This window comes from Lepidothrix coronata, unplaced genomic scaffold, assembly GCF_001604755.1.
Source record: "Lepidothrix coronata isolate B3197 unplaced genomic scaffold, Lepidothrix_coronata-1.0 Scaffold46, whole genome shotgun sequence".
In the NCBI taxonomy this organism is placed as follows: Eukaryota; Metazoa; Chordata; class Aves; order Passeriformes; family Pipridae; genus Lepidothrix; species Lepidothrix coronata.
This window is the reverse complement of record NW_016690226.1, coordinates 5,471,345-5,484,345: the sequence shown is the minus strand read 5'-3', so window position 1 is coordinate 5,484,345 and position 13,001 is coordinate 5,471,345. Positions and strand designations below refer to the sequence as shown.

At 39.3% G+C, this 13,001-nt stretch overlaps 1 protein-coding gene across 1 annotated transcript; it reads left to right on the top strand.

Moving 5' to 3' along the window:
• Positions 1-2,229: 2,229 nt before the first annotated feature.
• LOC108497200 (taste receptor type 2 member 40-like) lies at positions 2,230-3,165 on the top strand. The gene has a single exon (XM_017814609.1). The coding sequence runs from the start codon at positions 2,230-2,232 to the stop codon at positions 3,163-3,165; it is 936 nt and encodes a 311-aa protein (XP_017670098.1).
• Positions 3,166-13,001: the final 9,836 nt, after the last annotated feature.

Here is a 13,001-nt window from a genome sequence, read left to right as displayed (position 1 = left end):
AATCCAGTAGCCAGAATAGCAGCAGTGTCAGTCAGCTTGTCGGCTAGTTGCTAGACAGGGTAGGATTGGCCTGGCTTTTGAGGTCTGCAGTGAGTATAGGCATGTGAGTGACTCCAGGTCTCTTAGCCATGGAAACTAAGATCATTCCCTGGTATGGGTTACCAGGACAGTAGACAATTGCACAAAACAACTGCAAGTTCTGTAGTTTGTTACATATGGAATGAATTCTAATATACATAGCCAATCAAAACTAAATTTAGAATAATTTCCATAAGCAGTTTGCTGACATGATCTGTGTTCAGTTCTCTAGTTGTACCTCATTAGGATGGTACTGTAGTATGGTAATAACCACTAACAGATGTTAGTCCATCATTAAGTAATTTCATTAAATATCCAACCTCTTCTGTTGAAACACCTCCAGCAGACATAGTATTTATACTATTTGTTTAGAGAAGTCTCTGTACTTACTATTCTACTTAATTAGATTCTGTAATGAATGGATTGTATTGCTACAAGTTGATGGATCCATTATCCTGATGATGCATGGATGCTACGGCTCTATTTTCCTGAGATCAAGCTAGGTAGTGGGGCCAAGCACATACCCCTTGGGCAGGTGTCCTAGCCCATGGTGGGGGAATTAAAACTAGATGATCTGTAAGGTCCCTTCTAATCCAAGCCATTATATGATTCTATCATTCTACAATACATAGAAACACACACAAGCACACACAGTCAGAATACTCAAGCACACAGTTGGCCATGCAGATCACAGAGACAGAAAAACCTCACCTTCTATAATAAGCTTTGGCAATTTAGCTAATGACACTATGAAGCCATCAGAATTAGCAAGACACTTAAAATCTAAGCACCCAGAACATGAAAACAAACCTCTACAATTTTTTCAGTAACATTTAAAGCCATATGACATTTAATCCAGCACTTTGCAAAATTTCACCAAACTTAATGATGAATTAAGTGTAGAATTAAGGAATTAAGTGTAGAAACCTCCTTCAAGGTTTCTTACTTCATAGCAAAAGACAAAAAGCCACATAGCACCAGGGAAATGCTTATTTTTTCTGCCATAAGATGTAAAAATGACTGTGATAATGCACAGAAACCAATAAAGCAGCAATTTAATATACATTCCTTCATCAGTAAACACTGTTGGAAGAAGCATAGAAAACACTGCTGACAGTTTGAAGAAACAAGTAGAAACAAATGACACAGTGGAAGAGGCTTCCTCTTTGGATAGATGAAAGTACAGACTTTTCTAAAATGCCTCAGATTTTGGTATTCTGTTGAACATTCTGTTTCTATTGAAAATTCTCTTTCAATAATGAAATACATGAAGAACTACTTTCTGTGAGCCACGGAAGGAAAGATCTACCACAGTAAATTACTCTTTAATAAAAACTAATAAAAATTATTTATGGAAAAGCTGTGCAAGTGTAAAGACCAGTGGAACGGCTGCTTTGACAGGCATTCAAGAGAAGGATTCAGTGGTAAGGTTATATCCACAGCAATACATCTGGAATTAGTTCACCCTGGTATCTGCAGATGTGCTATTGCAGCAAAGAAAGGGAGTCTGACAGGCACAAGGTGCTACACTGATGTGATTCATTTCATAAAAATAAGACTTTGAAAAAGTAAAATCTTTACAATAGTTTGTAATGACAGGGGTGTTGACGATGAAACACCATTGTATCTGTGGTGGGTTGACCTTGGCTGGCTGTCAGGTGCCCACCAAACCTCTTTGTAGCAGCTATCTGATAAAAAAAAGGACCTGACCCAATATGAGAAGAGGCCATAGTGAAGAGCAAGTATTTCTCATAAACCCAGAAGTGATAATTGTGCAAGTTAGGGAGAGATTAAGGCGTCAGATATAAAAAACAAATCTAGACATGTAAAGTGGGACATTAGACACTGGAGTGCAAAGCTGCAGTTCAGCAGCTGTATGACCCATCAAATGCAAATCCGTTCTCCAAACTGAAAACACTGTATTTGAATCTTTATCCGATTTGCATGCTTAGATAAGTTGGCTGAGCTATCAACCACCAAAAAAGTGTAAAATAGCATAAATATTGAATGACATTATGATACTTGTCCCCCCAAGATAAATAGGTGAGCATGTGCCGGTAACAGCTCATTGTGATTGACGTTGCCTTGCAGATCTGAGGCTTTCAGGAACCCAGGAGAACCCAAGCAAGAACTGCAAGCTCTTGGGTCACAATGGCCACGACTTTTGCCCTCCTTCTTCTATCAACTGCTATAATTGAATCCATGGCAGGAATTCTAGGATTTGGAATTATCTTGGCAGTCAGTTTATCTAAGTGCATCAGGAGCAAAATATGGTCTCCATATGATATGATCATGATCTCTCTGAGTTTATGCAGTGTCATTTTGCAGTCCTGGACTATACTGAATTCATTAATAAGTGTATATTGTGGTTCCTCCTATTATGAAGGAAATGCGTTTGTATTTAATAAGACAGTTTTTGTATTTCTTGACTACTCTGGCTTCTGGTCTTGTGCCTGGCTTAGTGTCTTCTATTGTGTCAAGGTTGCCAGTTTTACACAGTCCTTCTTCATCTGGCTGAAGCAAAGAATTGCCAGTCTTGTGCCCTGGTTGCTGATCACATCGTCGCTCTACTCCTTCACAACCGCACTTCCATTCGCCTGGGGTGTCTACAGCATGCGCAACAACTTCACTGCTCCTTTAACCACGGCAAACTCTTCAGAAATGAGAGTCACAAGGAAAGACACTGTGGTTTTATTGATTGTTCTCAGTAATGCAGGCATAGTTTTCCCTTTAATACTGTCTACTGTTTCAAGTATTCTCCTGATTCGGTCTCTGTGGATACACACCAGGAAGATGCAAAGTAATGCAAGTGGCTACAGGGATCCCGGCTTAGAGGCCCATATGAGTGCCATCAAGTCAGTCTGTTCCTTCCTTATTCTCTACATTATATATTTTATTTGTTTGCTCCTCCTTATAAGTGATATTTTTTTACCTTTAAGCATTGGGAAATCCCTATGTGCAGTTGTAACAGCTGCCTGTTCTGCAGGACACTCAGTGATCCTAATTTGGAGCAATCCCAAATTTCGAGAGGTCCCAGCTAGGATTTTGCACCACGCAAACTGTCGTGTCAGAACTAGATCCCGGTAAAAGACAATGACTTAGCCTGGATTTTCTAGTTTAGGTCCACATTAACCAAATTGGAGTCACCACAGGTACAGAATAATAGAAGTCAGAGTGAATAGATCAGGGCATCATGGAATCATGTAGAAGGTGGGAATTTGCTTTACATGGATGGGATTTTTGGTTATGGAGAATTGTGTAAGTTCTCTCCTATTTTCAGTGAGGATTGCCTGTGGAATACAAGTACTGTAGTTGCTGTGTTTTCCTTGGAAATCACCACTGTTTCTCTGAGACAACAGAAAAACAAGGCCAAGACTCAGACAAGAATGTCATCACCTGAAATGCTTTAAGTTACAAATCATGATACTAACAGAACAGATCATGCTTGTGCACAGGCAAGCTCAAAGCTTATATGTGAATAGGACTCTTGAAGGCTCTTTCTGGAGACTACAAGCCTATAATGAGGATGCTAAGGAACTCCCAATAATTTCAGAATTTCTTACTGATCCTTTTCGATTACTGTTGAAATCCAGAAAAATCTTTCTTGCTCCTAAAGGTATCTTTAAGATTCCAGTATGATTCAGTAGAGAATGACATGGCCTTTTGAACTTCCTGCTCTTGCTGAAGTAGTAATCACTGTCTGTGTTCCCAGCAAAAAGATACACCAGAAGACTCCTCAAAATCCTATGATTGGAGCTAATAGGAAAAATCTCAGCACATTATTGTTACATTAGGACTGGAACTTCACAACCCTTTTCAGTTGCAGTGGGAGTTCACGTTCATTTAAAGTGATTGTGGCTGAAGTATATATGACTTAAGTCTTGAGTTGACGAAGTCCGTTCTGATTTAATGTATCTGGTTTTCACATTGTCAATCTGTTGTCAGTATGTCTGAAGGAACGTATCTGTATTTGAAGTGAGTCTGTGCCAGAATGGTTTTATTTTAAAAGTTTAAAAATACCAAGTTAAAGGATAAATTGTGTTGGAGTCTTCCTTCCCTGTATAAATAAACTGTTTCACAGGTGACAGCAGCGGCTTGCATGAAAACTTTTTTTATACCATTTAACAGAGCTGGTGAAAATTCAGGACAAGGCAACAATACCGTTAAGGTGGCCTTGTCACCAGCAGTGAAAAATGCTGGTTCTCAGCTTAGCACCACAAAACGCACATGTTGGGAAGGTTGGTCTATGTTCTGTCTTTCCATGGTGTCCCCTCACTTGGAACAAGGAACAAGCAAGACACATGGGCTATCCTCAACCCATAAATCCTGTATTTTCTCCTGCTCTGGGCTGAGCTATAAGGCACAGGGCTGATCAGCAGGGAGACCCTGGGCAGATGCTCTCACACAATTTGGTTTATGTTACATTACTCCACGTTCCTTGTGGTCATGAGATTCAAAAGAGGTTCCTGTGCTATTTTCCTGGTTCTTTGAGTAGATCCTCCCTCCAAGGCTGTCTTTGCAGAGAACTAAATGGAAAAGTTAACTCTGCATTAATCTGCATCTTGGAATCTGAGAGGGAAAGCAGATGGAATATTGGAAGGCACCTTATAGGGTCAATCTTCTGGTAGACCTTTCTCTCTCTAACTGACCAACTGTATTGGGTCTGGCTGAACTGGAGTTCATTTCCCCACAGTAGCCCTCACAGTGCTGTGCTTTGCATTGGCAGCTAGAATGGTGTTTTGGCTACTGCTGAGCACAGCATCAGCACTGTAATACTTCTTCTTTAGTTGAGGGTAAGATTCTGGGAGGGGACCCAAGTAGGCCAGCTCACCCAAACTGACCAAAGGGATATTCCATACCATATGATGTCAGCTCAGATATAAAAGCTAAGGCACAGAGCAGGAGGGCGGGCATTCATTGCCTAATGGCTGCCTGCTGAGGAACCGTCACATGTACCGAAGCTCTGCTTCTCGGGAGTGGCCGACCATCACTGCTCATGGCAAGTAGTGCACATGTAAGCTTCACTTTACTTTTTGCTTGAAATAAACTTCCTTATTCCAACCCACGAGTTGTTTTTTTCCACCTTACTCTCCCCCATGTCCCGCTGGGAAGGGGAGTGATACAGCAGCTGGGTGGGCACCTGGAGTCCAGCCAAGGTCAACGCACCACATCAGCTAACTCATTATTGTCATATGGATAAAAATATGGATAAAAATGCATTTTATAGCCAGTCTACTAAATCCTTGTGTCCTCTTTGATCAATTATTAAATAAATTGAATAAAGCTTTGTTGTGGGAAAGAAAAAAGCCAACCCCTGTACTAGTAGGAAAATGATAGTTACTGGGATTAGGATCCTTTCATGCCATGCCTTTTGTCTGAGAATAGGCATTTTTCTCTTTTGCCTGTTTTGTTTGCAAGCTGGAAGTTCATTTGAGTTCACCATCTTAAACCTACCAGTTTGCAACCTGAAGTTTGAGTGTCATGGAATCAGACGCTTCTAAAACATCCCCTTCAGCATCTTTATTGTTGATCTGGACATGGAGACTGAGTGCCCCCTCTGTTAGTTTGCAGACAACACTAAGTTGGGAGGGAGTGTTGATCTGCTCGAGGGTAGGAAAGGCTCTGCAGAAGGATCTGTACAGGCTGGATCAATGGGCTGAGGACAACTTCATGAGATTCAAAAATCAAAAGTGCTGGGTCCTGCACTTGGGTCACAACAACTCTGTGCAGCCCTATAGGCTTGGTGAGGAATGTTTCAAGAGCTGTTTGGCAGAAAAAGACTTGGGTGTGCTGGTTGACATCTGGCTGAACATGAGCCTGCAGTATTCCCAGGTGGCCAAAAAGGCCTATATCAAGATTAGTGAAAGCAGTAGGACTAAGGAAGTGGTACAGTAAAACAAATCCAGAAACAAACAGAGTTCAAAGCTCATCCTGCTCTAACCCGAGCACTAGGAGATGATGCAAATCACATTGTCTTGTAGCTCTTTCCATTGAAGGTCCAGAAAAAAAAACCCACAAGATTTTCTAGGAAACTGCTCAAATGTAGCATAAAGTACAGATTCCAGCATCTGAACCAAGGGTCTTTTCCACTAAAGAGACTTTCCTGGATTTTCTGTAGTTTACATAGAAGCTTTTCGTTTTGCCTGAAGAGCAAGCTCATCATAACTACTATGTGATGTGATTTCTGTTCCCTGAAGGAGAAATATTATAAAATTGCATCATTATGATTGAACTTTAACAAGGTATATGGCCTTTAGTTCCTTTGCATTGGACGTAAAGTAAGTTCCTTCTGTCGTACTGCACGGGACTGTGGACTCTTGGACACTGATAAAGTCATTCACAGAAATGGCTCTGAACAAAATGATTAAGCAACTGGGTTACATTCAGAAGTTCAGTTTTGTGATCATTTCAACACATTGTATTTTGGTTGGCTATAGATGGCTGGTAAATCAATAAATCCTTCATAATGATATAAAATCATCAGTGATAAAAATGATCAATGAATTAATGAAAGAAACAAGGAAAATAGCCCACATTTATTTTCCAAACCACAGCCTGGTCTCTTTTCCAATAACAAAACATTAATTTGATTCTAGTCATTAACTCAATGCAAGAAATGCAAATATCTAAGTAAAAATCACTACAGGATCCTTCTCTGATTTGCATACCTATAAGCATATCTGGAATTTTCACCACTGAAATTCTAGAAGACATGCCATGGACTCTGTTTTCAATGCCCATCAGAACATGGTTCTAAGAACTGGGAAAATCTGTCACCATTACACAGATACTGCTCATTCCTCACACACCTTCCCAAAATGAACACTACATGTGAAAACCAACATATACATGCACGTGTACATATTGGCAACTGGACATCTTATATGATGGTTCTTTAATACCTCTGCACGTGCATATAGAAATATACATCTCTTAAAAGGCCATAATTTCTTCATCACAGTTCCTTTTCTTTCATATTCATGGGGCTTAATTTGAGGAGATATGGAAATGCAAGTGTTACTCATGCCTACAGCAGAGGATCTGATATGGCAGGTTGCCAGAGCCTTACATAGGCCCAATTTTGTTGTTTATTTAGGCCAATTCACTAATTTCTCTTCGCATCCACCTTCCTACACTTTACTTAAGCAGTGAAATGTCTTAGAACAGTATCTTTGTTGCATGAAGGAAAATTAAAATGATGAAACCTACACCTAGCCTTTGAATTCTTTTCAAGTATCCTATGAAATGGAATTATTTTCCTTCTTTTTCTACACCCGGAACACTACACTAAGCTCAGAGATGAAAAATGGTATTTCTGTTGTCTTCAAGCTGTTGCAAGGATATGTGTTGAATTAATCTAAAATGCAGCATAGACAGAAATTCCAGTTCAATGTGACAGTATATACGTGTTTGTGAAAGCCCAGGAGTAGTTAACATCAGTCGCTCCAAAAGTGAAGGAAATTTCTGCTAGAAAGAATTGCCAGCAAAACAGTTTGCTTTTAACACAGTCACGGTAAGAGTGTATGTATAAGTACATCTTACATTCAGAGAAAAGCTGAAGAGAACAACGTAGATTATTATATAACTGGTTACAGGTACAAGAGACCAGCAGTAAAAGGGAATTAATAAATTAATTCGTAGAGCTTTCCTTAATTATCTGTTGATTTCTCTCAGCATCTGAGTACATGTTTCTTCACCATTTATGTTGACATCACCACAATTTTCTACTCTTGGACAGGCCAGATCATCAGAGTCTTCAGTGTTTGACACGTTCCTTCCAACCAGCAGCAGGAGCAAAAGAATACACTATATATCCCTTTGGGAATCCAGTCACTTTGCTTTATCAAATCAATTTCATACAACCTCCAGAGCCTTGGTTATTGGTATTAGTTAGGCTGACTCTATTCTAGGTGTATGATTTTCAAGCAAGTGGATACAAGTTAACTGGTACAGCTTGCACTGAATTCCTGATTTTTTTGTTGCCTGCTCTTTGTGGGCACAATATGGAATTGTAGAGGAAGATGATCTACAGTTTAAACATAGAAAGAGTTGAATGATCCCAACAGGATATGCAAACAGCCATTCACTGTAATTTGCATCCTTGTGATTACTGGTTGGGCTTTTACAATCAAAGCATGCTATCCTCAGCTAAGAGAAATAGAAAATCTATTGTATTTTTGAGGCTTTCCTGGATATCCACAACTTCGTCTTTTTCTGAGTATGTAGCTTAAGAGCAAAACTACTATCCTGATTTTAGTTTAATTAATGCCTATATATGGATGACACTTGTGAAAGGTGATAACTTTACACAGCGTTTTGAAAATAGACCTAATACATGTTTAGAGAATATAAAAATACAAAAGTATCAAAACATTAGTAAAAATAGATTAATCATACCTGATACTTCAATTTTCATAGCTGAAATTATTTCCTTGTAAAGATATAGTCATTCTTCTATTCTTCAAACTTGAAAATTTAATGATGCAATCAGCCATACTTAATAGCAGAATTTACAACTCTTGAACAGATTTTCTGCTTCTGTATATCAAGACGTGTGACATAAGGTTTGCTGCAAATTCCACTTTCCTTGACAGAAGATTATGCCATGGAGAAACTCAGTGCACAAAAAAATATTTACTTCAACGTCTTTTATTACTTACACTGCTATGTTATTAGAACACATTTTTCATTATTAAATAGCTATTCACAGGGCAAATACACTTACCTCCTTGCATAGTTCCCTCTCTCTCACTTACACCCTACACACACGTACATAAGCTCACTCACAGTAACCTGTAATGGGATGACAAAAGGAAAACAGATTTAAACTATTAGCAATAATCGATCACCAGTGCTGAAGGAAGAAACTATGCAAACATTGTTAGCAGCAGTAGAATGTTGATTAATGACTAATTTGCATCCTCAGATCACATCTGAAATCCCTTTCTTAAGCTAAAACTTTGATGTTGTGCTAGTTAGGCTGGAGAAACTGGTTTTGAAGACCAGCTCCAGAAAGACATGACTGTTTCTAGTTATGTTTAGACTGTTTTTAATTTGTACCTTCAAATTCAAGGATGAAAGATTTAAATATTTAGAGAAAAAGTTTAGAAAACTTATCTTACAAAAAGGGACAAACATAGACATACAAGCCACCTGGTTCCTACTGAAAATTGAATCATTTTGATCTTGAGAACTGAGACCCTGGCATTTATTAAAAACTAGAAGTGACCTCACAATTCTCTATAGCAAAGGTCAGAGCATAATGCACCATAATTTATGCCAGTTTTCAGCAGTCACTGAATCAGTTGTTCCATTTTTAGCTGATTGCACACTCATCATGAAATCCTGGACAGCTATCTCAAGTTAATTTTGCTACAAATTACTTGAATAAATAGTGATTTCATGACTACTTGCAATTAACAAAAACTTGAGGGGAAAAAGACTAACAGAGAATCATATTAAAAGATTTTTTTAATGATTCTTTTAAGGAAAAATAAAAGAAACAATAGCCACAAAAAGAAACTCTATAAATTAAAATATCTCAGAGAAAGTGCAATGAAAACATCTGCCTTAGACCGCAATTCAAAGAAGTCACTAAAACTTTACTTTCAATTTGTTCAGCTCTTGGGGACAGAAACATTCAGCACATCACAAGATCAAAATACAGTTTATTCTGAAACTGAACGACATCTTATCTTTTCTTACAACATAAGTCATATTGACTTGCAGCTAAGGTTTCCCTAAACCCAAATTTTGTTAAATATGTATATTTCTTTAAAGTACACTTTCCTTAAGTCATACTTTTGCTGGAAAATTTCTGACTGACACTTCTCCAAAAGCATTTGAGCTCACAAGACAGTAACAAAATATACAACTAGCTTTTGGAAGGTTTTGAAAAATACATTCATAAATACACACAAAGGTAAATACTATTCCAGATGACTTCATTTCAGATATTTCTTCATACCATTGTCAGTTTGAGATACAGAGATTAATCATTCTCAAAGCTCAGGTTTGTCTTAACCACACGATACATTTCATTTCTCTGAAACTCAAGGTCCCTCCAGCACAGCCCGAGTAAGTGGTTTCCTTCCTAACTGCTTGTTTTCCTTCAGACAGCCCCATCTATACCTTAGCATTAAGTGTATTAGCTTCATCACTTAGCTCCATCTGTGTTTTGTTTAAAGATAATGGCAGTTCAAAGACACACATACTTACACAGCCCCAAAACAAGTTTTGAAGCAGTCTTATTAACTTTGGACCACAAGACATGCACTTGGGTGTTCTTATCTTCCTCACTTTCATATACGTACATGACTGATGGTCTTAAGACTCGGAGGAAGCTTTTAGAAAGGTGTATAGTCTTCTCTACAAAAGGGTTCATACTCTGAATTGAAACAGTCAAGCAAGAGTTCTTTGTCTCCTAATTATGTTGCAGTGAGTGACATATTTTAAAATTCTAAGTTTTAATGTGCAGCAACTATAAAGGTATAAATTTCACATAGATACAAGAGAACTGTGCCCAAAGGAAACGGAAGTAAAGATTACTGCTGCATGTTGAAATCATGGGATAGGACAGTGTCTTGTGGGAGATATGCTGGCCTATGGATCAGATCTGGCTCTGCATTTCTGTAATAAAAGCCCACATGGGATGAATTTGCACAAATGAGCAGTGCCTCTGTGTGTGAAACCAGAAACCAGATCAAAGAAAGAATGTGTAGGTGCTGAGAGACAGCATGTAAAACTCTCCCAGGAATACAGAAGTTCTGGAGATTCTCACTCCTGTGAATTCACAAGAACAGAAAAACTCAGAACATCAAGTTTCACAAGTTTGCCGAGACCACAGCGCATCATGATACCAGGTCAGTAAGTGTCTGAGTGTGAGGTAATAATGGGCCATACTATGTGAATTGTAATCTGCTATTAATAACAGCTTGGTTCTATTAACGATTTAACTAGTAAGAAGTGATCTAATAAATGTTGATTGTGATCTTTTTTCTCCCCTGACTTTAACACCTACCAAGACAATTTACAATTCTATTCATGAAACCATCTCGTCCTTGCTTGCCTCTCTAGGACTAGCACCGGCTCATTAGTGGTTGCCTGTCTGAATCCTATCTGAACCTCATTTGACCAATAAATATTCCACTAACACTGCTCATTCTCCCTTCAGTGGCCTGCCTAGTTTGCATCTTGTTGATCACAGTGTAGGGACGTCTGAGATTTTGCATATCCACAGAGTAGAGTCCATTGTCAAGTACCAGATGAAAATGCTACATGGTCACTATGGAATAAGGGGTTTTTGTCTACTCTACAGAAACCTTCTCTTATTTCTACAGCAAAAATAACATTTATTCAGAAAATCTGTTGTGATAATTCCTGAATCAGGGAGCAAGGGATATAAGGGGACCACTACAGTCACCAAGTCTCATCATCATCATGGCTAGGCTTTGCGAAGGAAGATTTAGGAAGGCTCTATCCACATTTGTTACAAAGTCATCAAGTCTATACTTGTGTTAACCAAAGGAAACATGCCCAGTAATTCCTTTCAGTGATTATGATCTTGGTCATTACTACAAAAGTTTTCTTCTGTTACCATTTTAATTGGAAGCTTATTCCAATCTTTTCTGATTGTTAAAAGCCTCCTTGTGGCATCCAGTCTTACATGTCTTCACAGCAACTTTATACTTTTCTTCACATTATACTGTCCTTGTTCCAGTTAGTGTTAACCTGTCTCAAAACACTTAGAAGTAGAGCTTTGTTTTGTTAGGCTGATAATTTTTGGAAGTCTTTTCATCGCCCTTTGACTTTGTATTCACCTGATCATCCCTGAAGGCTTTCTTTGTATTGTTCCAACTCTAGTAGATCATTTTGGTGAGCAAAGCATTGTGTTCAGTTTCTTAATCAAAGTATCTCAGAGTAGTTCTGGTGCTTGCTCCTTGATTTTCATATAATCATAGCATCATTTTAGTTGGAAAAGATGTTTAAGATCATCAGGTTCAACCATTAACCTAGCACTAAACCATGGCCCTAAGTGCCACATCTACTCATCTTTGAAATAAATCCATGATGAGTGACTCAACTGCTTCTCTGGGGAGCCTGTGCTTGACAATCCTTTCAGTGAAGAAACTTTTCCTAATATCCAACCTGAACCTCCTCTGGCATAACCTGAGGCAATTTCGTCACATTCAGTTGCTTGTTACCTGGGAGAAGAGACTGATTCCCACATCACTACAAGTTCCTTTCAGGTAGCTGCAGAGAGCAATAAGGTCCCCACGAGCCTCCTTTTCTCCAGGCTAAACAACCCCAGCTCCCTCAGGTGCTCCTCATACGACTTATGCTCCAGACCCTTCACTGGCCTCATTGCCTTTCTCTGGACATGCTCCAGCACTTCTGTGTCCTTGTCGTGGGCCCAGAACTGAACACAGCACTCAAGGTGTGGCCTCATCAGTGTTGAGTACAGGGGGACAATCACTTCCTTAGTCCCGCTGGCTTTGATACAGGCCAGGATGCCATCAGCCTCCTTGGTCATTTGGGCACAATCCTGGCTCTTGTGCAGCTGACCACTGACCAGCACCCATAGGTCCTTTTCCACTGGGGAGCAGACATCTGCTGATGTCTTGGATCTCCTCTCCCCACAGATTCCCTGTGTCTACCTTCTGGACAGTAAGTAGTACCACAGCACTGTGCAAGAATGGCTGAGGTACTCATTCCCATTCTCTCCCATCCCTCTACGACTTTCTCTGTTTCTCAGATGATGTTTTCCCTGTTTCCTTTCCCATCCTCTAAAAGGGGCTGTATTGCTTCCTTTGCTGCTTACCCTGCATCAGTGTGCATGCCTGAAATCCTGCAAAGACCTCTGTGTGGTCCATGTGATCCAGAGGAGCTTGTCAATGCTTTTTTTAGCCATCTCCATTACAGTT